General features: G+C 41.7%; 1 protein-coding gene across 1 annotated transcript in view; it reads right to left on the bottom strand.

Moving 5' to 3' along the window:
- Positions 1-1,365: 1,365 nt before the first annotated feature.
- RAP2A (RAP2A, member of RAS oncogene family) overlaps positions 1,366-23,798 on the bottom strand; it is a 38,550-nt gene continuing 16,117 nt past the window's right edge. Inside the window, exon 2 of the mRNA XM_040267368.1 lies at positions 1,366-2,881. Coding sequence (XP_040123302.1) covers positions 2,644-2,881 — 238 coding nt within the window. The 3' untranslated portion in view covers positions 1,366-2,643. The remainder of the gene's footprint in view (positions 2,882-23,798) is intronic.

The following is a 23,798-nucleotide window of genomic DNA, read 5'->3' as shown; positions in this document are numbered from 1 at the left end:
TTAGAAAAACTTTCACTTATCTAGTTGCTATTCTGATCAGGGCATAAAATAAATAGTGACACAAGGTCACCAACTATTAATTCATGTGCCAACAAATTTCATCTTCCTGTTCTTAAGCTCTGTATTAACATCTCAACAAACACATTCACTCAAGCTGAGTTACTGTCATACCAGATGAACCACCAACAGTAAGAGCACACAAGGGTTTCCAAGTTTCTGGATATATTTGATGCTTTGTCGCTAAATACACAGGGCTGGGTGGAAACACTGATCAGGCAGCCATATCAGTTATTAACATCTTTACAGTAAAAAAAAAAAAACAAAAAAACCCCACCTTATTGTCTGACATAAACACATCTAACTAAAACCCAAATTTTTAGATAATCTTTTCCACCTTATATCCTGCCATACCTTTCACATTATTTAACTTATTTTTCTTGTCTGCATAGCAATCCACAATGTAAAACCATAAAATCTTTATAGATGTTTTTATATGTAATCTTACTTGCCATAAATTTCTACTAAATATGGAATTCTAAAAACCAGAATCATTCTGAGAAGTTAGAGGCTTCAAAACTCAAACAGTGTGCTAACAAATATTTCTTTTTCAGTTGATAAAAATCATACTTCTTGAATCATTGACTTGTCTACATGATTGAGTCAAATCACCTTTTACATGACCAAATTTGATGCAGTAAAACTGGTTAGAACTTTCTGGCCTATAAAAGGTGCTTCATAATTGGGAATTATTCAAAAAATTATACTGAAGAATGCAAATATTCAGAATTCAAAGACTTCTGACAACCATGCCTGGTTTTACCCACACATCTGTTTTCTCATTTATGAAAAGTACTATCCACCTTTTTTCTCTCCTCCAGCATTAACATCAGTTTACTAAACACTTGGGGGGTGGGCTAGCAATGATTTCAAGAATGTATAAAAGAAAAATAAGGTTTTGATCCATGGTATTCTGCAGGACAGATTCTCAGTATAGGCAATTATCTCTGACTTGTGCCAAATTCTTCAGAACATTAAACACACATGCACACGCAAACACATTCTTCACTCAGTAACACACGTTAAGACCCGAGGTTACTTGCACAAGAGTGTGAAACCAACAAGAAATATGGGGCGGTATGCAGATCACAGGCTCAGTGATATTGCAGTTATGAAGGCCAAATTCATCTCCAGAGGATCAGCTCAAAATACTCTCTTCAGCATTTTATAACTCTGAAGGTGGTTGAAAACCCTTCTGCGCTTGATTGTAAAACTTATGAATACGTTTTTCCTGTGCCATTAGTCATGCAAATGATAAATACTTGGCGGCTATAAAAACCAAAAATGTCAGGACTTGAGCACCTTTTCAAGACAAAATATTCACTCTAGCTTTATTTGCCACTTCAGTAATCAGGGCAAGATTGTTGTAAGAAAATCTTTATAGAATTCTCCAGGAAAATTAAAGGTTTTTTTTTTTTTTTGTCTCTTACCTTCCACTCTATAATTTCTGTTCTACTTTTAAGCCCCAATTATTTCACATGGTTATTCAATTTTTTTTTTAAATGCCTGCAATAAAGCTCTGCTATAGAAAACTTGATTTCGAAAGCAGGTTAGCCAAGAATCACACCACAACCATAGCCCTTAAAGGCAAGAAGGAATTTGCTGCTTTAACGAACATAAAAATGCAAGATATCTGTACTGTCCTGTGAGGTTTCTGCAAACGGGAACATGTGGCTGCAACATGGCTTCATTTTCCTTACACGATGGTACTAGTTCGTCTACTGCAACGCTTCTCGTTAGTAAGGCTAGGCAATCTCTTTCCATCACAGTTGCTTCCTTCTTGTTCAGTAAAGTAACAAAGACCATCCCTGCTTGGTGAACAGAGGGGTGGGTCTGGGGTTTTAATTTGCCTCAAACCCTTGTGAGAGTCTCCACTTTCTGGGCAAAGCAGGTGATGACATTCTACCACCAGGCTGTATTTTCACCCAACCTGTGCTGACTCTGGCTCTATCAGAGACTGGTGCATGAGTTAGTTCTGTGTCACAAATTAGGATAACATCTACAATTAAGCATCAACTTTGAAAAACAGAAGTGTGTCAGCTGAGCAAAGAATCTCTCCCTGGAATGCTGTCGGCAGGTCAGCTGCTATTATCTTCCTTGATGTGATACATGGGTTAGAAGCACTATCTCAGTTCCTGAAATTCAGTACTCTGGTAGGAAAATATTTCTCCTTGACTCATCTAATTTTTTTTTAAAGAAGACAAAATATTTTAATGGTTAAGCGGTCACAGGAATTCTTCTGGTTTCTGTCCCGTGATTACTTTTAACGTTGACCATAGTTGCTTCTGTCAACTCAAGTGACAATGCCATCATAGCTTTCGAAGGAGGTCGCCCTGTGGATCAACTGGGCCATGACGCCTAAAGTTGCAGGTGCCTGGAGGAGACTGAGGACGATGGTAAAGACTGGAGTGACTGGACCCAAAGGTGACTCAGAGATATCAGCTGACAATCGCCGCTTGGCTCTGAAGGACAATCTGCTGTTTCACTGGAGGTTCACACCGCACACCCTGCAGGCTCCACGGTCGGGCAGGAGAGGCCGGTGTCGCCTCCGATGGCGGGGGCGGGGCAGGCAGCCACGGGTCAGTGCTATTGTATGTTACAGGCGGAGCAGCACGGGTCATCCTTGTCCGGCTGTGCGGCATAGTTCATCTGCCTCACGATCTCGGCGAAGAGTTCGTCCACCATGGTCTTACTTTTGGCCGACGTCTCCATGAAGGGGCAGCCCCACTCCTCGGCGAGGGCCCGGCCCTCGTTGGAGGACACCTCTCTCTCACTTTCCAGGTCTACTTTGTTCCCCACCAGGATGACCGGCACTTTCTCATACCTAGGAGAGAACAGACATGGGCACACAGGGGTTGGAGACGTTAGCACAGAGCTAGACAGGCGAAGTGGACTTTCTCTTTTTTCATATGATACTACAGAGTCCCTTGGACAGCAAGGAGATCCAACTGGTCCATCCTAGAGGAAATCAGTCCTGAATACTCACTGGAAGGGCTGATGCTGAAGCTGAAGCTCCAATACTTTAGCCACCTGATGTGAAAAACTGACTCACTGGAAAAGACCCTGATGCTGGGAAAGAAGGCAGGCAGCAGGAGAAGGGGACGACAGAGGATGAGATGGTTGGATGGCATCACCGACTCAATGGACATGAATTTTAGCAAGCTCTGGGAGTTGGTGATGGACAGGGAGGCCTGGCGTGCTGTAGTCCATGGGAGAGCAAAAGTCGGACATGACTGAGCCACCGAACTGAACTGATACTACAGATATTCTCCTTAGCTACATGAAAAATTATTTGCTCCAGTTGATTTGACTTGGCCAGAAGGCATTTAGAAGCAGCTCTCATAGATCACAAATGGGTTGTTCAAAATGATGTTTTAATCAATTACATATCTTTAAAAGTCAATTTACCTTTTCAGAAATACTTGGAAAACTATTCTCAGAATAATCCCCTTAGATGGATTAATGTAAACTTTATTCATTATTAAGGGATACTTATGCAGAATTTTAGATGATAAGGTAATACCTCTAGTGACTAAACACATAATTTGTAATTTTATAAATTTTACTGTGTTCTAAAAGTATACAAGGGCTTCCCAGGTGGTTCAGTGGTAAAGAACCTGCCTGCCAATGCAGGAGACACGGGTTCAATCCCTGGGTCGGGAAGACCCCCTGGAGAAGGACATGAGAACCCATTCGAGTATTCTTGCCTGAAAAATCCCATGGACAGAGGAGCCTGGTGGGCTACAGTTCGTGGAGTGCAACAGAGCCAGACATGACTGACCAACTAAAACGACAATGAAAGTATACAAAACTGATCACGTTCCAATCATTCCTAAATAAGAAAAAAGTGAGCAGAACTCACCAGGATGGAACCCACCAAATACAACTACGCTCTATCCCTTTATACAAACTGTCATAGATTAGCCTGTTGAAAGATAATTACAGTTCTTTTCAGCCTGACAAGGACTTAAACATTCCAATCATTAGCTCTTCCTGACTAGAATCAGTGTGCTATAGACTGAACGTGTGTTCTCTGAAATTCGGATGTTGAAACCTAATCCCCCATGGGATGGTATTTAGGAGGTCGGGCCTTTGGGAAAGGACTGGGTCATGGATGGGATTTGTGTCCTTATACAAGAGACCCCAGAGATCACCACTGTCCTTATACCCGCGTACAGAGTGAAAAGATGACCCTAGGGAAGTGGGCCCTCACCAGACACTGAGTCTTCCAGAGCCCTGACCTTGGACTCCCCAGCCTCAAGAAATTTGAGGAATAAATTTCTGTCATTTAAGCCATACAGTCTGTGGTATTCTTGTTACAGGAGCCAGATGGACTAAGATAAGGTGTCTGTAAGTCAAGATGTTTGGAAAATGCTAACAGACAACAGAAATATGAAAAGAACAAAGACAAGAGGTCGTAAATCATTTTGTACCGAAAGATGATTCTCTCTACAATGGTTATTCATGGTGTAAAAAACAGATGGTGCTACTGTGCAAATTTATCTACTACTTGTGTTTATGTTTGTTCTAAGCAATGTTGCTAACACATTTTTACTTTATACATCGTTCTAAAGGCTTTTTGTGATTTCAGTATAAATCAATATGTGTGTCTGTACTTTCTCCTCTAAGCAGAATGTATCTCTAAATTTATCAAGGAAGCAAACTGCAAAACTGCACACAAGTGATAACAAATGTGAGTGGACACATCTAATCCGTTAGAAAACTACACATAGTCAGGATTTACTAAGGCAGGGTTTGTGCAGCATTTTTATCATTCAGGAAACAAGAGCGACAGGCAGGCAGTTAATGCTAGCAACAATACTTTCACAGCTTCATCTTCCGGCCAACATGGTTCTCTCTGCTCACTCTAATTTATAAAACGAACTGTATTCCCAACAGAGTCTCGTTTTCTCCCTTTGACACAAGATCACACCGACAACAGTCTCAACAAGAGAGCATGCTCTAGGCAGTGTGCTCCTTAGCAGTCTGAAACACACAACTTCAAAATAAGTGCAGCCATGAAATTAAAAGACTCTTTACTCCTTGGAAGAAAAGCTATGACAAACCTGTAAAGCATATTAAAAAGCACAGATAACACTTTGCTGACAAAGGTCCATACAAGTCAAAGCTACGGTTTTTTCAGTGGTCATGTATGGATGTGAGAGCTGGACCATAAAGAAGGCTGAGCGCTGAACAATTAATGCTTTCAAACTGTGATGCTGGAGAAGAGTCTTGAGAGTCCAATGAACTGCAAGGAGATCAAACCAGTCTATCCTAAAGGAAATCAACCCTGAATATTCATTGGAAGAACTGATGCTGAAGCTGAAGCTCTAACACTTTTGCCACCTGATGAGAAGAACTGACTCATTGGAAAAGACCCTGATGCTGGGAAAGATTGAGGGCGGGAGGAGAAGGGGATGACAGAGGATGAGATGGTTGGATGGCATCACCAACTCGATGGACATGAGTTTGAACAAACTCTGGGAGATGGTGATGGACAGGGAAGCCTGGCGTGCTGCAGTCCATGAGGGCACAAACAGTCGGACATGACTTTGTGACTGAACAACAGCATTATCAAAGACAAATCTAAGATATGGATACTATCATTTCACAGGAAATGGATCTGGACAACTCTAGTTTTTATCAAAGGACTTTACATGTATTTACTGTGCATCAGCGGTGATTATGCTCTCTGATCATACTGAGAGCTCTGAACATAGGACCCAAGAGTTTTGCACATCTTCTAGACCTTCACATACAACAGTTATGTGTTCCTCTTGTGGCTCAGCTGGTAAAGTATCTGCCTGCAGTGCAGGAGATGCCAGGTTTGAACCCTGTGTCAGGAAGATCCCCTGGAGAAAGGAATGGCGATTCACTTCAGTATTCTTGCCTGGAGAATCCCATGGACAGAGGAACCTGGGGGCATACAGTCCATGGAGTTGCAAAGAGTTGAACACGACTGAGCGACTAATACTTTCACTTTCTGTCAATGTATTATATATTTATCCATCCATTTAGCAAGTGTTTATTTGATAGAAGCCTATTTTTGTGCTAGATGCTATTCGAGGCACTTAAGATACATCAGCGAACAAAGCAAACAGCTCTGCCATACAGTCTAGCAGAGAAGACAGTGGTCGATAATAAGCCCAAGTAAATAACTAAATTATTGGTTTATTAATGAAAGTGAAAGAGGAGAGTGAAAAAGTTGGCTTAAGGCTCAACATTCAGAAAATGAAGATCATGGCATCTGGTCCCATCACTTCATGGGAAATAGATGGGGAAACAGTGGAAACAGTGTCAGACTTCATTTTTGGGGGCTCCAAAATCACTGCAGATGGTGACTGCAGCCATGAAATTAAAAGATGCTTACTCCTTGGAAGAAAAGTTATGACCAACCTAGATAGCACATTCAAAAGCAGAGCATTACTTTGCCGACAAAGGTCCATCTAGTCAAGGCTATGGTTTTTCTAGTGGTCATGTATGGATGTGAGAGTTGGACTGTGAAAAAAGCTGAGCGCTGAAGAATTGATGCTTTTGAACTGTGGTGTTGGAGAAGACTCTTGAGAGTCCCTTGGACTGCAAGGAGATCCAACCAGGCCATTCTAAAGGAGATCAGCCCTGGGTGTTCTTTGGAAGGAATGATGCTAAAGCTGAAACTCCAGTACTCTGGCCACCTCATGCGAAAAGTTGACTCACTGGAAAAGACTCTGATGCTGGGAGGGACTGGGGGCAGGAGGAAAAGGGGACGACAGAGGATGAGATGGCTGGATGGCATCACCAACTCGATGAACGTGAGTTTGAGTGAACTCTGGGAGTTGGTGATGGACAGGGAGGCCTTGCGTGCTGTGATTCATGGGGTCACAAAGAGTCAGACACGGCTGAGTGACTGAACTGAACTGAACTGAAATGGTGTTAAGTGTGATGGGGAAAAAAAAAATTGCAGAACAGGGATGGGGCTGGGAGCACAGGTGCAATTTTAAACCAGATGAGCAGGGAAGGCCTTGTTGGGATGGTGGCAGGTGAGCAAGATGTGAAGGGAGGGAGGGAGTTTGCCAAGCAGGTGTCTGGGGAAGAGCATTCCAGACAGGACACAGACCAGGCAGTGTGAATGCTGGTGGGAAGAAGAGCAAAGGGCCCGTGGAGTCCATCTGTATCACCTCCCTGACTCCAGCAGCCAGAAATCCTGCAGCGTAGGAAACGTGTTCATTTGGAACACATGAACTTTGGAACCTGGGTGGCAAAAGTGGCCTCAGAAGACAAATGTGACCTCTATGATGAGATCGACTAGATTATTTAGGAAGACTAGGTGCTTGGTTAGCAGGTGACCATTAGTATTTTCATCTCATGCTCATCATTTACCATAATTTGGTAAGCTGTCTTGGTGAGCTTGGTGTCTTGTTTGGTAAGCTGTCTTGATTTCTGCCCCCCACTTCCTATTAATAAACATATTACTTGGGAATGAAATTGAAGATGCAAAATCCCCCAAACACTTAATTTATGTGTTACTGTTGATGTGACCATGAGCAGGGTACCGCTGTATCCACATCTCAGGCATCAGCTGGTTTCTCATCAACTTCAGCGTATCTTTCTTGGTATTTCCTTTGAGAGCGTGACCAGTGGCTTCTGCAGCTCAAATCGCTTTACTTTTGTTTATGGTCTGAGAACTAACACTGGTTTCATTAACATGAATGTCCCTGTTGTTTACAGTATTCATAAGCGCAGTTACATAATGTATTAATAAATAGAGCTAGTTCTTTTGAGCAGCTCTGCTTAATGCATTGAATGAAACATCAGAAACACTGGCTTGAGTATCACTTAGCTGTAGAGCACTGATGGGCTTCTCCGCACGAGGCGGCTTTGTAAACCCGAATAGTTCAAGCGCATCTGATGTTTATCAATGGTCTTTATGTAACTGTCCTGATAGGGGTATATGTGTATGTGTATTTCATTCTGGTTGTGTCTAAACTCGGCTAATCACCAAGATTCCCAGGCCCAAATCCAGGGTTACTGAATCTGAATTTCTGGGATGGGGCCTAAGTGCCTATTTAAAACTATGTCTAAGTTCTGAAGAATGACTGTGAGGTTCAGCAAGGTTTAGGAATCGCTGACCTGTTCTGTTACTTTGTGACCCCAAACAGCACTGGATGTGTGCAGTTCATGGTTTTATACTGCGGCAAGCCCAGGATCAGCTCCTTCTCCCTTTGTTGATTCACCAATGATAAAACTGGGGACAGATGCCACCACACTCAGTTCCTTTGACTTCCTTTTGAGGGCGCTCCATTGTAGCATGTTAAAAGAGACTAGGCCCTCACACGAATTTCAACACCCTGCTATTTCCTTACTCACTTTTCCGTAAGCAGGCTGAAATACAATTCTCTTTGAATTCAGAAATGAGAATTGGAGAGAGTTTTACTTTCCCTTGTTCAACCTTCTGCCCATTGTTAAAAATCTCACCTTCCAAGAGAGTCTCAAGGTAAAATGTCAGAACACCTGATGCTTTAATCATTTCCATGACAACCTCACCAAATGGGTTCTATCTGAACATCTTTAGTGATGCGGAACTCACATCTGAGGCAACCCATTTTGTCCTGTCAGCTCTGTTAAATTCGAGTGTTAAAAAGTTGGTGCTAAAAAGTTTATCCCTATCTAATGAGCTGTGACCTATAACACCTTGTCCTTCCTGTGACCGTTGAGAACACAGAAATCTTTTCTCACAGCTTTTCTCCCTGACCTCCCTGCTCAAATTAAGTAACACAAGATGATTTTTTAAAGTCCATGACAATATTTAAATAGGTAAAGACGAAAATGAAAAAACATTCTTCATCTCACCTGCATGAGAATGACTGCTACAACTATTTTGGTATATATCGTTTCATGCTATCTTTTATATATACCTATATAAATGTAGATTTTTCGGAAAGGCGATCATACCAGGTTATATTTAGTCGCTCTATTTTCACTTATTATGTTGGACTTTGTATACCGATAAGTGGTATGCATCATATTAATGGTTAAGGAGTACTCCATTTTATAGTCTATGTGATAATAAACGTACCATAACTTAATTCCCCTTCCCCATTTGCCCGTGAAGCGTTCCCCTCACTCATGTTCTCATTAACCAACAGCAAACTGAGGAACCACACCTGCACGTGGAGCTTCTTTCTGAAAAGTGTGCAGAGTGTGCGTTGTACGCATGTGTGTATGGCATACCCTTTGAACCCGGAAAATAAAAAACACCACATTTCTAGATTAGTTCGGACTACTGTGCTCACACACATGCAATCTTGACTGACATCCAGGAATTTACACTACAGCCATAGAGCTGAGGTCAAGGGTGCCTGTTTCCCCACCCTTGGGGTGGGTATTTTTAATCTTTCAGGGAAGTATTATGGCAGTTCTGGACAAAGAGAATGGTTTTATGGCTGGGAGTTGAAGGCCCCAACCACAGCCTGCTAAGCATAAAAACATCAATACTTCTTATAAAGGTGGAAAACGTAAGCTAAGTAAGGCTTCCTTCTTCCTCTAAACTGACTTGTTTTGAGGTGACTAAGTATTTCGTCTTAAAAGGGAATTTCTGGTAATTTAGCTTGAATAATAAAAGGAAACTAAAATTCCTTGCGGTGACGGTCTCTTGGTTTCAGACTGCATGCATACTGAAGAAGAATAGAGAGAAATTTGTAAATGCAATCTAAAAATTAAGTAAGGGCTGTAATGACTCCAGAAAGATATACAAGGCACTCAGGGCTACTCCATGATGATACGAATGAAAATAATCTGTTTTTACAGAAATTAAGAGCTGACACTGTATCTGAAGAACAGTATGATGGTGAGGGACCAACTGGCCATGGCAATGTAACTCAGGCACTTTGAATGTTGTGCTAAAAAGTTATTTGGGAGAGAAAATACTTGGCAAAAGGCATCTGGTAAAGGGCTGCTATCCAGCATATACAAGGCAGTCTTAAAACTCAACAAGCAACAAACAACCCGATTGAAAGATGGGCCAAGGACCTTTAAGATACACCTCAACAAGGAAGGTATACAGATGGGCAAATAAGCATGTAAAGAGATGCTGCACATCATATTTTGTCAGAGAAATTAAAATAGACACACGACTACACAACTACTGGGATGGCCACCATCTAGAACACTGACAACACCAAATGCTAGAGAGGACGTGGAGCAGCAGGAACTCTCATTCATTCCTGGTGGGAATGCGAAATGGTACAGCCACCTGGAACACAGTTCAGTGATTTCTTAGAAAACAGCATATATCCTTACCATACAAACCACCAATCCCTGGTATTTAGCTCCCCAAACCAAATATTTACAAATAGATAAAACCTGCACATAGATGTATACAGCAGCTTTATTCATAACTGCCCCAACTTGGAAGCAACCAACATATCCTTCAGCAGGTGAATGGATAAATAAACTGTGGTATATCCAGACAATGAAGTATCATTAGTGTTAACAAGAAATAACCTAATGAGTCACGAAAAAAATAGGAAATTTAAATGCACATTATTAAGTGAAAGAAACCAATCTGCAATGGCAACATACTGCATGGTTTCAATTGCATGACATTTTGGAAAATGCAGAATTCTGGAGACAAGTTAGTTAAAAGATCCGTGGTTGCCAGGGGTTGATGGGGTGGGGAGGAAGGGCAGAATGGATGGAATACAGAGGATTTTTAAGAGTGAAAATACTCTTCATGATACCATCATGACGGATACATGCTATTACACATTTACCCAAATTCACACAATGTACAGGGCTTCTCTGATGGCTCAGCAGGTAACGAACCCGCCTGCAATGCAGGAGACACGGGAGATGCAGGTTCAATCCCCGGGTCAGGAAGATCTCCTGGAAGGATGAAAATGGCGACCCACTCCAGTATTCCTGCCTAGAGAACCCCATGGACAGAGGAGCCTGGCAGGCTACAGTCCATCAAGTTGCAAAGGGTTGGACACATCTGAGCAACTGACACACACACGCACACAACGTACACCACCAGGGGTGTACTAATGTAAAGCACTGGGTGAGTACGGCCAGTCAGTGTCGACTCATCGAGTTAACCGAGGTCATAGCTCAGCTGGTAAAGAATCTTCCTGCAATGCAGGAGACCCCGGTTCGATTCCTGGGTTGGGAAGATGTGCTGGAGAAGGGAGAGGCCTCCCACTCCATACTCTTGGGTTTCCCTTGTGGCTCTGCTGGTAAAGAATCTGCCCACAATGCAGGAGACCTGGGTTTGATCCCTGGGTTGGGAAGATCCCCTGGAGAAGGGAAAGGCTACCCACTCCAGTATTCTGGCCTGGAGAATTCCATGGACTGTACAGTCCACGGGGTCGCAAAGAGCTGGACACCACTGAGCACCTTTCACCTTCCCTTCCCTCTGCCCAGTCCAGTGGGGGTTGGCATTAATGGGAGAGGCTATACAGGTGTGGGGTCAAGGGCTATGCAGGAAATCTCTGCATCATCTCAATTGTGCTGTGAACCTTAAACTACTCTAAAGAAATAGAGTCTTTAAAAAAAGAAAGCTACTGGAGGACTAGGGTAGCCAAGGGGGCTTAAGTTCACTAAAGTCTTTATATCCCACTGATCACAAGTGAAAACTCAATAAGAGAATACAAAAAGTAACTACCAAACAACTCTGAAATGTAAAGAGAAAAACAGGCAGATTGGGGCGAGGGTCCAATTCCTGGAGAGAAGACCCATGAGGTTGAGTTTCCTGGTTTTTTCTCTTCGCTCTAAGAGTGGGCAGTTAGTGGTGTGCATACAGCCAGAACTCTGGGAGAAATTCATTCTACCCAGAAGGTCAAGTGAAGGGATGCCTGTGAGCTGGAAGGTGTGTGTGGGTGGGAAAGCCTCCCTTTTTTCTTTGCTTGTCCTTTCACAGCTCACCTACAATGGGCCCCCTAGCAGAGCTGGGGTGGTGGGCAATGCCAACAGCTAAGACTTCATTAGAAATTTCTGGTTAGAGGAACTGAAAACAGGGCTTCTTAAGGTCCAAAGAGGATGAGAGGAAGCTCTAGTTTTTTCCCTTCTTTCTTCTCTGCCCACTTTGCTAGGAAGATGACCCAAACCGGGAGAGCTAGTGGTTGTAGTGGAGCAATGCTGAAGGATACCAACCAACTTTACCTAATTAATATTTACAGGCTACTCTACTTCATAAAAGTAGAATACATATTCTTGTCAAGTGCACCTGGAATATTCACTTAAGACCATATTTTTGGCTATAAAAACTGTAACAAATGTAAAAGAGCTGAAATGATACAAAATATGTTCTCAGACCATAATGGAATTAAACTAGAAATCAGTAACGAAAGATACCCAGAAAAATCTCCAGATACTGAGAAACTGAACCATATATTTATAAATAATCCATGGGCCAAAGAAGACATCATTAAAACATTAGAAAACATTTAAGTGAATGAAAATTAAACATAACAAAATCTGTGGGATGCAGTTAAAGCACTGCAGAGAGGCAAATTATAGCACTACATGTTTATATGCCTCATATCAGTGATCTATGCTACCACCTTAAGGAACTGAGAGAAGGCAAAAAATAAATCCAAAGTAAGCAGAAGGAAGAAATACTAAAGGACAAAAATAAAAGATGTGAGAGTTGGGCCATAAAGAAGGCTGAGTGCTGAAGAACTGATGCTCTTTAATTATGGTGCTGGAGAAGATTCTTGAGAGTCCCTTGGACAGCAAGGAGATCAAACCAGTCAATCCTAAAGGAAATTAGTTCTGAATATTCACTGGAAGGACTGATGCTGAAGCTGAAGCTCCAATACTTTGGCCACCTAACGTGAAGAGCCAACTCGTCGGAAAAGACCCTGATGCTGGGAAAGATTGAGGGCGGGAGGAGAAGTGGGCGACAGAGGACGAGATGGTTGGATGGCATCACCAACTGAATGGACATGAATTTGAGCAAACTCTGGGAGATCGTAAAAGGAAAGCCTGGCGTGCTGCAGCCCATGAGGTTGCAAAGAGCTTGACACAACTTAAGTGACTGGTCAACAACGAAAATAAAAGAACTAGGAAACAGAAAAACAGTACAGAAAAAAATCAGTAACACGAAAAATGTAGTTCTCTGAAAAAGAGCAATAAAATTGGCAAACTTTTATCCAGACTGATCAAGAAAAAAAAAAGATGACACAAATTAACAATACCAGAAAGAGGAAACTTACTACACACACTACTGACATGGAAAAGAATATGCTCCTGAAAGAGAAATGGATGAAATGCACCAATACCTTGGAACATATGTGATGTCACTTATGCCCCTCTTTTCAGAGGATGACAGCACTGATGATATAATCTCTAAACCTCTCCATTTCACTTCTTCAGGTATCTAAACTCTAGTTCTTCATTATCTAATTCAACTTTTATCTCCTACAGCTTGATAAAGAGAATCTTCCCTTCTGAATTCTGTCTGCCTGTTCCTAATAGTTCTCTAATGAGAATGGTCCCTACCAATCAAATTCTAAGACCCATTCAAACCTTAGGTCAGATTTCATCTTTCAAAATCCTCCCTTACTTTTATAAATAGCTCATTAGTCTGAACTCTTATATTTACATTTTCTGTCATTAAGAATTTGGGCTTCATAGGTTTTCATTAATTTATTTCTTTGATTATTTACTAGGCATTGTGTGAGGGACTGTGGATATAAGACATATGAAATCCTTAAGAGTTTGTGCTCAAGTTCAAGGAAACACTATAAACAAATAACCAATATCACTAAAGACTGTAATACCTGTTTCAAAGAAAATCAGTATTGATTAATATACAGTAACTTGGGTGGGCCAACATTACATGAGGGCATCAAAGAAGGCATTTCTAGGGAGATGAATTCTAAGCCAAAACCTGAAGATTGAGAGTTGAGTCAGCCACAGGAAAAAAAAAAAAAAAAAAAAACCTAGGAATCAAACATTTTAACCAGGAGAAAATATAAAGGAAAGGCAGTAGAAAGCTGCCAGCTTTATTCAGGGAACAAAATGGAGACTGGCTCAGTTACAGCACAAAGAGCAAGGGGAAGAAAAGCATGCAAGATGACTGAAGAGGCACCCATGACTGCTCTGCTAAGAAGAGGAGGAAGTGACTGAAGGTCTGTTAGCAGGGAAGTGAGGAGGTTTATGTGTCAAGAGAGCAGTGTGGCTAAAACACAGAAAATGTTCTTCAGGGGCACAGAAGTAGCCCTGTCTTCAAGGAGATGACTGCTGTCTTCAAGGCATCAATGATGGCTTGAATTGGAATAATGGCAATGCCAGTGGAAAGAAAGAAAAGTTAAAATATATTTTGGAGGCAGCATCAACAAAAATGGACTGGCTGAAGAAGACAGCAGGTAATGGTTGGACGACAGAGAAATCAGTAAACGATTCGTAGGTAAACTACTGCTTTTACAAGTATAGCTTTATCTCATGATTTATGACCAAGGTCCATCTACAGTTCTTTGGGGAAATGGTCTTTTAAATAAATAGCACTGGGTCAACTGGATAGCCATACGTGGGGGGACAAAAAGAAAAACCTTGACTCTCTGTGTCTCACACCTTTTGTACAAATTAGAGATAAATCCCAGAATAAAAGTCAATACACCTTCTAGAATTAAATATGGAAGATGAATCTTCATAACCTTGGAGTGGAGAAAGATGTATTAACTAGGAAACAGAAAAGAACTAAACATGAAAGATTAAGAATTTATGTTCTTGAAAAGAAGCTACTAAGCAAGTGAAAAGGGAAGGCAAAAGGGGAAAAAGGTACCTGCAATACATGCATCTCCAAAACGTATAAAGAATTTCTACAAAATTTAAGAAAAAGACAAAACAATTTTTAAGTGGACCAAACATGTGAGTAAGTTGTTTTAAAAAGAGGATATGCCAACAGTCATTAAGCAGATAGAAAAGTGTTTATCATTACATGCCAGAGAAATAAAAACTAACATCCAAATGAGGTACCACTCAACTCTTGCCAGATAAGCTAAAATTTTAAAAGGCTGATAATATCAAATGTTGGCTAGCAAGTGGAACAACTCTTACTGGGAGAAGAGTAAGTTGGCACAATGGCTTTGGAGAATCATTTGTCACTATAGTTGACCCTTCAACAACTTGGGGATAATCTGCACATAGCTTACAGCTGGCCCTCTGTATGCACGGTCACAACTAGGGCTTCAACACACCATGGGCTGTGCGGCACTGCAGGAGTCACTACTGGAAAACGTCTGCATGTGAGTGGACCTGCACAGTTTGCCCCACGCTGTCCAAGGGTCGGCTGCATCTACTATGCATTCATGACCCAATGATTCCGTTCCGAGGTATTCACCAAGGGACAGTGTACACATATGCGCCAAAAGATATGTACTAGAACGTTCCCAGCAGTGTTACTCACGATAGCCCTGATCTCAAAACTGCCCAAATGCCCATCAACAGAATAAACAATGAAATCATGGGATAGCCACACAAGGGACTACTGTACCTCAACGAAGTGTTCGCTGCTTGCTACAAGCGACATGAACGACTCTCATAATGAGGATGCTGAATGATGAGACCCTGGTTTGATCCCTGGGTCAGGAAGATCCCCTGGAGAAGGAAACAGCAATCCACTCCAGTATTCTTGCCCTGAGGATCCCACAGACAGAGGAGCCTGGGGGGCTACAGTCCATGTGGTCGCAATGAATCAGACACAACTGAGCGACCAACACTTTCACTTTGAGAAGCCTAAAAATAAACAAGACTAGTCTGTGTTGGTCTTCGGGTATGGAAGTAACAGGCATGGAACATGAGGGAAACTGCTGTGTTGTCTGAAAGGTTTGTCCTACATCTTTATGCAGGATTTGGCTACCTGGAGTATACATCTAGCTGTCTGATCTTATTTGTGTGTTTGACCACATATAAGTTATACCTCAGTTAAAGAAAGAAACTGAAACAAAAACAATCAACAAATAAGATAATTATCTAAATGATTTCCTCACTAAAATAGGAATAGTAAAATAACCTTCAAGACCAAGTGAAGTGAGCATGCATGTCGGTAATGGGTGTAAGCTGCACAAAGTACATGATTAAGTTCATCAGTTGGTTTACTGCTCAGCTAAATACTGCTAATGTATTCTAAAATTCTGTCCACGTCCTATGCTATTTATTTTATATTCAAAGCTGGCTGAAGACTGAAAGCATAAGGAATACTAAAGTAAATGCTTTTAGAAATAAAAATGATGAAAGCTCTGAACATTTTCTTCACTACTGGATCTATAAATTGCATCCATCTGACTACAGTTCTTCTCAGGCATAGCAAGATGTCACAGTAAGCCAGAGAACTCCAAATATCCATGTTAGAAACAGAATATAACTATGACTACATTCCACCTGGCTTTTTATCTATTAGCTATGAAAATACTCCCCCACCCCGGATATGTGTCATATGTGGGGAAGTGTTTGCAACTGGAAGCCTTAAACCCTGTGATTTAGAAACTACACATGCAAATATCTGAATAAACCATTACTATTATTATTTTTAAAGCACAATATCCAAGATATCCAAAATAAGGCAGAGGAAAGCAGCTACTGGCTCACATTATGGACTTTAATGTGTAACTAAATTTCAACTTGCATTTTAATGTTTATTCAGTCACCAACTAATCTGTCAACAAAGCAAGCATCTTCTTACATAATTTAAACAGCAGGGACAATTCAAGTGTGGACACATATTTGAAGAACACAGAACTCTCATCTATCTAAGAAACAAAGGTCTTCAAACATAAAACTTGCATTTTATCTTTAGAGACGGCTGAAATCTAAAACCTCTGCATTAAAAAACAGCTCCATCTATTGTACTTGAAAAGACTAAATTGAGTCAATTACTCAGAAATACGCAAGTTATTTGAACTGTTATCTATATTTATGTCAAATTATTGGATATTTCTTTTCAGCATCCCCTCATTTCAGCATTCTTGGCAAAAATGTTGATGAATGGAAATTCGTGTGTTTTTGGTACACAGTTAAAGTTCAATTACAAGTACTTTTTAAAAAGTTACCTCTGACTGAAGAACATTTAAAGATGCATCAAAGCTAGGTAGAGCTAAGATTTTTCAAGAAACTTTGAGATCTTAAAATATTTATTTCCAAATCACTAAATACAAACAGCACCAAATAAAACTAAAAAACAGAAACAGCCTGCATCTCCAGAAAGTTCAGGTTATCAGACCAGCAGAATGAGCTTTTCTTCTCTCAGCAATAAACAGCTCAGGCAATGAATGCCACCAATTATGCACGGCAGGTTGTAACTGGTTGGTTCAACTGGGCGTAAGTTTGACTGGTGATGTCTATTAAAAAGGATTTTTCATTTGAACTGGGAGAAGTTAACAGGTGACAGATGGCAGAGGCAAAACAAAACAAATGCACAGTGAAGAAAAGAGCTGGAAACCCTCATTACTGGCAGAGATCATGGTGCCCAAGAGCAGCCAATGGAAAATGATGAGCAACGGGTATCAACCCAACAGCAAAGTAAAAGAAGTTAGAAATGGTTATAAGAGGTCACTGTGGGAGCGAAGGAGAAAGGATGGTCAGCAAAAGTCGTCAAGAGTCTCTAAAGTAATCAGGTTTGAGACGAGAGGCTGTAACAACAGGTCTGGAACAGTACTGATTACAGGGGACAGGCAGGGTGAGAATTATTGGATGCGAGAAAACTGGTCCCTTCATTTTCATTCCTGTTACAAAACTCCTTTAATTTCCAAAACAACTCACGCCTGAGCTATGCAAGTCTCCTAACTGGTCCGACCTCCAATTTCTTGCCCCGCTATCCTATCCTCTATGTCATGTCCACAACAGCTATCCTAAAACCCTGCACGTGGTCCTCTCCCCATCCCCGCAAATCACTACCTTAGAAACATAAATGGCGGCTCTACAACCCCTGGGGCCTCCCCCGTGGCTCAGTGGTGAAGAACCCGCCTGCCAGTGCAGGAGATGTGTGTTCAATCCCTGCATCGGGAAGGTCCCTTGTAGAAGGAGATGGCCCCCCACTCGAGTATGCTTGCTGGGGAAATCCCCTGGGCAGAGGAGCCTCGCGGGCTATGGTCCATGGGGTTGCAAAGAGTTAGATATGACTTAGCAACTAAAGAACAACAACTACTACAACCACTAGATAAAGGCTACCACTTAAGATCAACCACAGCTTGGTCATTGGCTAAAATCATGATGGAGTCCATAAGGGGAAGAGAACTGGATGTATATTTAGGGTACCCAGAAAAAGTCCCCGATGTGCTCCCTGAGACAAGTCACGTGACCTCTCTCAGCCTCAGGTCCTCCCCCACTTTTTCCTCCTTTAAATTTGGCTGTGCCATGCGGCATGTGGGGTTGAACCCGCACCCTCTGCACTGGAAGCTCGGAGTCCAACCACTAGACTGCCAGGCAAGTTCCCTTCCTGTTCCTCACTTGTGAAACAAACATTACTGATCCTTAGGTATTATAGTATGGAAGAAGATGGTGATGACTTTACTAATAATAGCTTAGCACCCATAGAGGGCTTAGTAAGTGCCAGACACTGTGCTAAGCAGTTTACATGAATTATCCATTGAAGTATTATGGATACTGTAAAATACTACAAAATGCTAATTATTCTTTTCTAAGTTCTCTCAAACCATCTGTTAGTAAGTCAGTTTTAGAATTTTAATTGTGGTGATATAGCTGCAAAAAAGTACAAAAATTGTTACACAGTATCTTATTTCTTATCTCCAGCTCCCATTCCCCAGCAGGATGGTCTTCTACAATAAAGGCCATTACTTTTATTGGTACAATGTGAGAACGACAGGATATTAATATCAAATTAGTCTGCTACTACTATCAAATTGCCTCTAATATCAAAAGCTGACAGTTTACCATCTTCTCCAAACAGAAGTATCTTTCGTTACTCTACTCATCTTCTTGCTTCAAACACTGCTGAGTCAAGTCACTAGATATGAACCGTGTCTCTGACGAGATCGGGCGTGTTCAGGGTGGTATGGCCGTAGGCTGAACCATGGCTCTGAAGCCTTACAGAACAATGTGGTATAATGAAAAAGACAATGGAACAGAACTGAAGAGAATGAGGAGAACCAAGGTCTTGTTTCTGCCTTAAACCAGCTGTGCCATCTTTGAAGTTAGATCTGGGACCTCAGGAAAGCAAGGGCCAGGAATGTTTTTATGTAGCTGTTTCTCCAGTACTGGACTCCATTCTTGACACTTACAGTCCTACAAAACAGAGTGACTTAATGAAGTGATGAACTGCAAATGTGACAGACTTCGCATGGAGCCCCTGGTGACAATGCAAACATACCCGGGGCTGCTGCTGTTGTTTCAGTCGCTCAGTCGTGGCTGACTCTTTGCGACCCCGTGGACTGTCACCCACCAAGCTCCTCTGTCCATGGAATTCTCCAGGCCAGAGTACTGGAGTGGGTTGCCATTTCCTTCTCCAGGGGATCCTCCTGACCAGGGATCGAACCTGCGTCTCCTGCACTGGCAGGCAGATTCTTCACCACTGAGCCACCAGGAAAGCCATATCCGTGGTCCCCAGGCTGAGAAAGCATTTTCGATGTACTTTATCTAGAATGCTTTATTTTTCTTTATCCTTTATCATGCTTTCCATTAGATGCCAAAATGCTTAAAACTGATTTGCAGCATAAAGGCTCTCCAGATATTTGGAAGAAAAATGGTCAAAATCCATAATGCAATGAACTAAAGGAACATTTATTTATAATTCAACAAATACTTTCTTTGTACCAAGTACTAGATATCAAAATTGAAGCAGACTACCACCAAATCAATACATGGAAGAAGCTTTTATTCTTAAGACAGATTAGATGGTGTATGCCAACTACTTTTATCAACAATATACACTGTGGGCAGAGTACAGGGGGAGGGTTCAGTAAGACTATTATTATTACAAGCAGTGGCAAAACATATACACGTAGACTTAGATTTTTCTGCTGAAACTAAACTTTAATATGTTATAATCTAATAAAATTAAATATGATCTTCAGTTCAGTTCAGTTGCTCAGTCATGTCTGATTCTTTGTGACCCCATGAGTCGCACAATGCCAGGCCTCCCCATCCATCACCAACTCCTGGAGTCCACCCAAACCCATGTCCATTGAGTCGGTGATGCCATCCAACCATCTCATCCTCTGTCGTCACCTTTTCCTCCTGCCCTCAATCTTTCCCAGCATCAGGGTCTTTTCCAATGAGTCAACTCTTCACATCAGGTGGCCAAAGTATTGGAGTTTCAGCTTCAACATCAGTCCTTCCAATGAACACCCAGGACTGATCTTTAGGATGGACTGGTTGGATCTCCTTGCAGTCCAAGGGATTCTTAAGAGTCTTCTCCAACACCACAGTTCAAAAGCATCAATTCTTTGGCGCTCAGCCTTCTTTATAGTCCAACTCTCACATCCATACATGACCACTGGAAAAACCATAGCCTTGACTAGACAGACCTTTGTTGGCATAGTAATGTCTCTGCTTTTTAATATGCTGTCTAGGTTGGTCATAACTTTCCTTCCAAGGAGTAAGCGTCTTTTAATTTCATGGCTGCAAGCACCATCTGCAGTGATTTTGGAGCCCAGAAAAATAAAGTCAGCCACTGTTTCCACTGTTTCCCCATCTATCTGCCATGACGTGATGGGACCGGATGTCATGATCTTAGTTTTCTGAATGTTGAGCTTTAAGCCAGCTTTTTCACTCTCCCCTTTCACTTTCATCAAGTGGCTCTTTAGTTGTTCTTCACTTTCTGACATAAGGGTGGTATCATCTGCATATCTGAGTTTATTGATATCTCTTCCGGCAATCTTGATTCCAGCTTTTAAGTGTGGTTAGTCATGTGTGGTTAAGAACAGTAAAATGACACATGGCAGATAAAATGTGAAGGCAAATGGTGAGCGCCTGCATCAGTTTGCCACCTTTTCATAGCTAAAATACATTCATCCACTCACTCACCACTCATCCTCAATATTCTTTAAAGATCTTCCCAGAGAGAAATCCAAAGGATCACTGATACTCTTTTATCAAAATAATTTATAAAATATCAACATGTTCATCTAAAAATGTTTTGTTTCAGATAACTATTGCTGTATAAAAAACTACCCCAAAACTAATGAATTAACATAACCATTTTACTGTATTTCGTGGTGGTGTGAGTCAGGAATTTGGGGAGCATTCAGTTGGGTGATTCTTCTGCTCCATGTGGTACTGACTGGGCTCATTCAGTGGTGCTCAGCTAGGGCTGGGCTGGGCAGACAGTCAACACTGGCTGCACCCTAGGCCTGGCCCATCGGTGGGCACTGTTGGATGGGCAGCTCCCTCTCTCTCTCCACATGGTCTCAGGGCCTTTTCAGGGCAGCTGGACTTCTCACATGGCAGCTCAAGGGTCCAAAAGACCACGGTGGAAGGTGCACAGTCCTTATAGAGACTAGGCCTCAAACTTGCTTAGCATCACTTCCACCATCTTTCTTGGTCAAAGTAGTTACGGGCCAGCAGAGAGTCAGGGGAGGGGAGATAGATCCCACCTCTTTCTGGGAGGGGAGATAGATCCCACCTCTTTCTGGGAGTCGTGTCCAACAATCCACAGCCATCTTCAGTCTAGGATGTTTTGTAAAGAAGATGTCATTCTTTAAGCTGAATTTACAGTTCATGAGGATCTGCTGCCCCAAGTTAAGAAATATAATACAGAAGGATGGTGGTCAAGTCAAAGAAAGAAACTGTTTATACAGACTGGGTATTTCAAAAGTACATGTGAAAAACCGGGCTGCAATTGTCATGATTCTAAAAACAGAGAACTTAAGGTAAGAGTCTAGAGGGACTATATAATTTACTGCCAAGAGATGCTTTTGAGAGGGAAAGGGACACTGTAAACACATGTGCCAAGGCAACAGGCATAAACTTGAACTGTCCCGGGTAAAGAGGCATTGGGTCACCTTTGGAGAAAAGGGAACAGATGAAAGTGGTGGTACTCATTCAAAGGGAAATATTCATGGGATTGTTAGAAGTCAATCAGTATGGCGTACAAAAGCTTTCAGTTCAGTTCAGTTCAGTCGCTTAGTCGTATCCGACTTTGCAACCCTGTGGACCACACCATGCCAGGCCTCCCTGTCCATCACCAACTCTCGGAGTTTACTCAAACTCATGTCCATTGTTTCAGTGATGCCATCCAACCACCTCATCCTCTGTTGTCCCCTTCCCCTCCAAAAGCTTTAGGATTTGTGATTTCAACAGCATGTGCTGATGGGAGCAACAGAACCACTCGCCTTCCCCAAACAGTCCTTCCTCCATAAATGTCCAACTATTTCATTTAGTAAAACCAGATGATGTGCTCAGGATACCCTGAGGAATAAACATCAAGAGTGGTCTTTTCAAATGGATGTAGCTCTGGGAGTGGTCCTACCTACCACCCGACAGTGTTTACGTCCTTCCCCTCTGAAGACAGCAGTATGCCAAACTGGTTAATGGCCATTTGAGAGCAAGAACAGGTAGAGTTCATGCAAGCATTACAGCTCTTTAATGTAAGGCCACTGAAACAAGTTCTGTGTCATTAGTATTCCGCGTAAACGATAAATCATCAAGATGTTATTTTCTCATCTCTGCTACTGCTAAGTCACTTCAGTTGTGTCCGACTCTGTGCAACCCCATAGACAGCAGCCCACCAGGCTCCCCCATCCCTGGGATTCTCCAGGCAAGAACACTGGAGTGGGTTGCCATTTCCTTCTCCAATGCATGAAAGTGAAAAGTGAAAGTGAAGTCGCTCAGTCGTGTCCAACTCTTCAAGACCCCATGGACTGTAACCCACCAGGCTCCTCTGTCCATGGGATTTTCCAGGCAAGAGTACTGGAGTGGGATGCCATCGCCTTCTCATCTCTAGCTCCTCTAAAATAAAACTTAAAAATCACCTTAACTTTCTAGTTAGTGTTCATGTAGTATGCACCTATCTTAACAGGGAGCATCCAGCCCCTCATTATGCCAATAGGACTGATGGTCAAAGTTTTGTTTGGCTCACAAAGCAAAAGAGAAAACATTCTGAGTACATGTGGGTCGTCTGGGTGAGGAGGAGATTATATCTCAGTATAGTTTCGAAGGAGGAAATGGAAACCCACTCCAGTGTTCTTGCCTGGTGCCCGGGAAATCCCATGGACAGAGGATCCTGGCAGGCTACAGTTTATGGGGTCTCAAAGAGTCGGACACAACTTAGAGGCTGAACAAAAATAGTTTTATATATATCATGTTTGGAAATTTCAGTTTTACTAAATGCAAAGACAAAAAAAAAACAAACCTGATATGATGATAAAGCTTATCCTTTGTTTCTCAATCTATATTAAGCTATCCCTGATAATGAACTTTTATTTTTAAGTGAACTTTTATCTTTAGCTTATCTCCCAGCTATCTTCCCTGGGTACTTAGCTAACCTACTCTATTTTCTCTCAATTATCCATAAATCAGTTTGCTTTTTTAATGCTTTCTAAGACAACAATTCTGCTCAAACCATTCACCAACCAAATACAAACAGCAAGTTTTAAGATTTCATTTCCAGGGAGGATTAAGATGTACTAAATAAAGCAAATACACAATTGTTGACATTAGACTTAGAGAGAAATTTTTGAGTCAGAATGCATCTTTAGAAAAGGTGAGAGAAATAGGTGAGGGGGATTAAGAGGCACAGACTTCCAGTTACAAAATATGATTCAGAGGTATGAAAATATACAGTATACAGCTGTACAGGGGAATAG

Source organism: Oryx dammah, unplaced genomic scaffold (assembly GCF_014754425.2).
Source record: "Oryx dammah isolate SB20612 unplaced genomic scaffold, SCBI_Odam_1.1 HiC_scaffold_24, whole genome shotgun sequence".
NCBI classification, from domain to species: domain Eukaryota; kingdom Metazoa; phylum Chordata; class Mammalia; order Artiodactyla; family Bovidae; genus Oryx; species Oryx dammah.
This window is presented reverse-complemented; position numbering and strand designations above follow the sequence as displayed.